The 3,395-nt window shown below is 44.1% G+C and overlaps 1 protein-coding gene and 1 long non-coding RNA gene across 2 annotated transcripts in view; both read left to right on the top strand.

The window, feature by feature from the left end:
• The first annotated feature begins 42 nt into the window (after window positions 1-42).
• On the top strand, window positions 43-606 carry LOC109526861 (uncharacterized). The gene is made up of 3 exons (XR_002170424.1): window positions 43-132; window positions 214-278; window positions 363-606. It is a non-coding gene; the product is annotated as an uncharacterized LOC109526861 (long non-coding RNA).
• A 714-nt stretch (window positions 607-1,320) lies between these two features.
• LOC109526860 (gastrula zinc finger protein XlCGF8.2DB-like) overlaps window positions 1,321-3,395 on the top strand; it is a 5,296-nt gene continuing 3,221 nt past the window's right edge. Inside the window, exon 1 of the mRNA XM_019888423.1 lies at window positions 1,321-1,420. Within this exon, the coding sequence (XP_019743982.1) occupies window positions 1,321-1,420 (100 nt within the window). The remainder of the gene's footprint in view (window positions 1,421-3,395) is intronic.

The raw sequence follows: 3,395 nt of genomic DNA, 5'->3' as shown, positions 1-3,395 counted from the left end.
CGGGTTCGCGACCGACACATCACTCGGAGGATGGCATGCATGTGAAGGAAGATAGTCACTGAACTGTGTATGCCGCTCGTCCCAACTTGATCAACCCACAATAATCGTCAGTTTAATCCTGGTGATATTCAGGTAATTGGGAGCTATTTTACCATGAAGCATGTTAAGTGTTATATTTGGACGGCTGATTAATTATTTGAATGGTATTTGAAGAGCAAAATATCGTGGTTTGGAGTTTGAAATCTGCCGCTCGTGAGTCGTGTGAACAGCTGCACAACGTAAGTGTTCGCAACGCTAAAAGATGTGAATGTTTTTTTTTTTTTTACTGTGAAATTATATGAACTGTCTTATCTGTTCTTTAGAGGGGAGATCATTTGTGTTTTCCACGTGTTTTGAAGGCACCCAACACGCCGGAAAATGTCGAGTAAGTGTGTCCTCTCAACACATTGGATTGTAATGATTAGTCGGTCTGCATTTTTAAGTTTCATGGAATGTTGTGGCTTGGAAATAATGTATTTTTATTTCTCTTTCCCTATCAAGCAAGCCACTGCTGTTGTTTATTACTGTGTAATTTTATTTAATCTGGTGTATAATTTTCTTTGATCTCTTAGATCCCTTTTTTTCCAACTCTTAAAATTCAGTTCATGTCTCAGTCTTTCATTTTAACGCTGTACAATGTTGTATTGTTCAGTCGGGAATTAAACCACATAGCAATTATTGTGTGTTCAGTCCAGTCTTTCCAAAGACCCGGCTACATTTAATTTTCGTTTTGTCGAATGGAACGTTTTATCCGTTGAGTTAATCGTGCTTGTCTGTTGCTCAGTGATGCCGGAGACCAAGACCCCAATGCGACTTCATCGATCTCTCCTGCCATACTGTGTTTGCAGGTAATTTTTGTTTCCTTTTGGTTTTACTGTATATAGTTAAATGACATTTGGCCGTTGGTGTGACTGGCGTATATCCGTAGTTCGTCGCGGCCGCCATGACTGTCCCTTGCACAGCGGTTTCTGCTGCACGTGATGTGTTCAATGACATCACGTAAATCATATGAATGTGTTCTTTTTCTCCTTTATCTGTACATAATTACGATACGATCACCCATGTTGTGAATTTGGCTCTGTTGTGTATTCTGTTTTGTTATGCATGATGTTTTGTTAAGGGAGAGCCGACAAGGAAGTCGCATGTTATGTCCGAGACCGAGACCCCAATACGACTTCATCTCGCCCTCCTGCCATACTGTGTTGCAGTATTTCACGAAAGAAAAGGCCACCTCCACATTATTATTGTTATTATTATTATTCTTGTTATTGAGGCGGCAGCATGGGGCTCAGGACAGACAGTCACAGTTGTGACACCCGTCACATCTCCTCAGATGATGTTTACGATGAGACAACCACCGGTCAAGCTCAGCACCGGGAAGGTCCGGATTGGCTTCCATGGCCTGCATCACAGACTTGGAAACGCCCTTCAAAATGGCTGCTCGGAACACTTGTGAATGCAAGGCGGAGGCCGTCGGTGCGTGTCCTGTTTTCAGAGTGGAACCAGTGAGGGCCCGGTCAACAAAGGCTGCAGCCTCCTCTCTCCTTTGGGAGTGAACACCAAATCTGAGATAACACACTCAAGGAGGGGAAACAAAGTGTTTAAAACTGTGGACAAGGTCATGTCATTTTCTCGTGTAAGGGCCTGATTGTCGGGGAGAGAAGAGAAGCCTGAGTTTTGCAACAAAGTATTTGATTGTGAAAGCGGACATGCTTGTGTTAGGAGAACGCGGATTTCACCTGCTGTCAAAATTTGTCCTGTACCCGCTGTCTGCACTGTTTGAAGAGAAGGATTTTCGCAAGATTCTTCTGGGTCTGCAAGACCTCTGGTTCGGTCCAAAACGGGGTCAGGGCGTGCATCTGAAAGAGTCTGGACATAACAACTTAATGTTTTGAATTGATTCTGTAATTGAGCAACGTGGAACCTGTTTTCCTTCTCTTCATTTGAAGGACCTCTAGTTGCGTGTTCTGCAGCATAGAGAGCAGCTTCCTGTTCCATTTTCAGTTGGGCAGCATCTCGTTCAGCGCGAAGACAATTCTGCTCTTCTGCCTCAGTATTTGCTCTGTCTTCATGTTCATTGGTGATTTTCAAAAGTCGATCTCGAATATTTTGTGGAACCTCTTGGTTTCTGTTTCATTCTGTCATGTATAGTCTTATCTGAGTCAGACGTGTGAATGGGTCGGCCTTCAAGTCTGCAACTTTTTCTAATTTATCTTCTAATTCTCTCATGGCGGCGGTCACCCCAGCAGACAAAGTTTCTGCAACTTTATTCATGTTTGATGTTGTCTGTTGTGAGCGAATGAGAGACGCTGGATCGTCTACAACTACTTCAAGTCGGCCTGTAGTTACATTCAATATTGGAGCCTGAACTTCACTCAGCGCTTTCCAAATTTCACGGCAAGGTGACGGCATGCATGGGCCAGTTGGAGACTATGTTGCAAGGATTTTCTCCTCCGAGTAAGATGGTGGCGCAGAGGGCCTTTTCGGTGTTGGCGGTACCAGAGCAACACTTCCTTCCCCGATGGCCACGTGGGACAACTTTAACGCACACCCCATTGCCATCATCCTTGCTCTATCTTTCATTTCAACAACTATCTTTCATTTCAACAACTTTCTTGCAGGCCACACACACACACACACACACACACACACACACACACACACACACACACACACACGCATACCCTGATGAACTACATTTAAAAAAAGACATGGCAAGGCACAGAACCATGAGGAAAAGAGCACTCAATGGGAGCTAGCTGGCGTGTCCATCAAATGAAGCCCCCACCCAGAAAAAAATACAGTAAAATAGGAAATCCGCAGCACATGCTCATAGGTATCTTGTGATATGTGATATGTAGCTGTGCATCTGTGTTGATCGGGCTTTTTTAATAACCTTCATTCAAAATATAAATCATAATTCCACACGTGTTTGTCTTCTTGTGTCTTTCAGATATCAGCAAAGATGTTTGTCCTGAGCGGCTGGATGCAGAAATATTGGAGCCTGAACTTCACTCAGCGCTTTCCTAATTTCACGGCAAGGTGACGGCATGCATGGGCCAGTTGGAGACTATGTTGCAAGTTATTTCTCCTCCGAGTAAGATGGTGGCGCAGAGGGCCTTTTGGGTGTTGGCAGTACCAGACCAACACTTCCTTCCCTGATGGCCACGTGGGACAACTTTAACACACACCCCTTTGCCATCATCCTTGCTCTATCTTTCATTCAACAACTATCTTTCATTTCAACAACTTTCTTGCGGTTGACACACACACACACACACACACACACACACACACACACACACACACACACACACACACACACACCCAGAAGATCTACATATAAAAACAGACAG

The sequence above is a fragment of the Hippocampus comes genome, unplaced genomic scaffold, assembly GCF_001891065.2.
Source record: "Hippocampus comes isolate QL1 unplaced genomic scaffold, H_comes_QL1_v1.1 scaffold448, whole genome shotgun sequence".
Classification (NCBI taxonomy): domain Eukaryota; kingdom Metazoa; phylum Chordata; class Actinopteri; order Syngnathiformes; family Syngnathidae; genus Hippocampus; species Hippocampus comes.
This window is presented reverse-complemented; position numbering and strand designations above follow the sequence as displayed.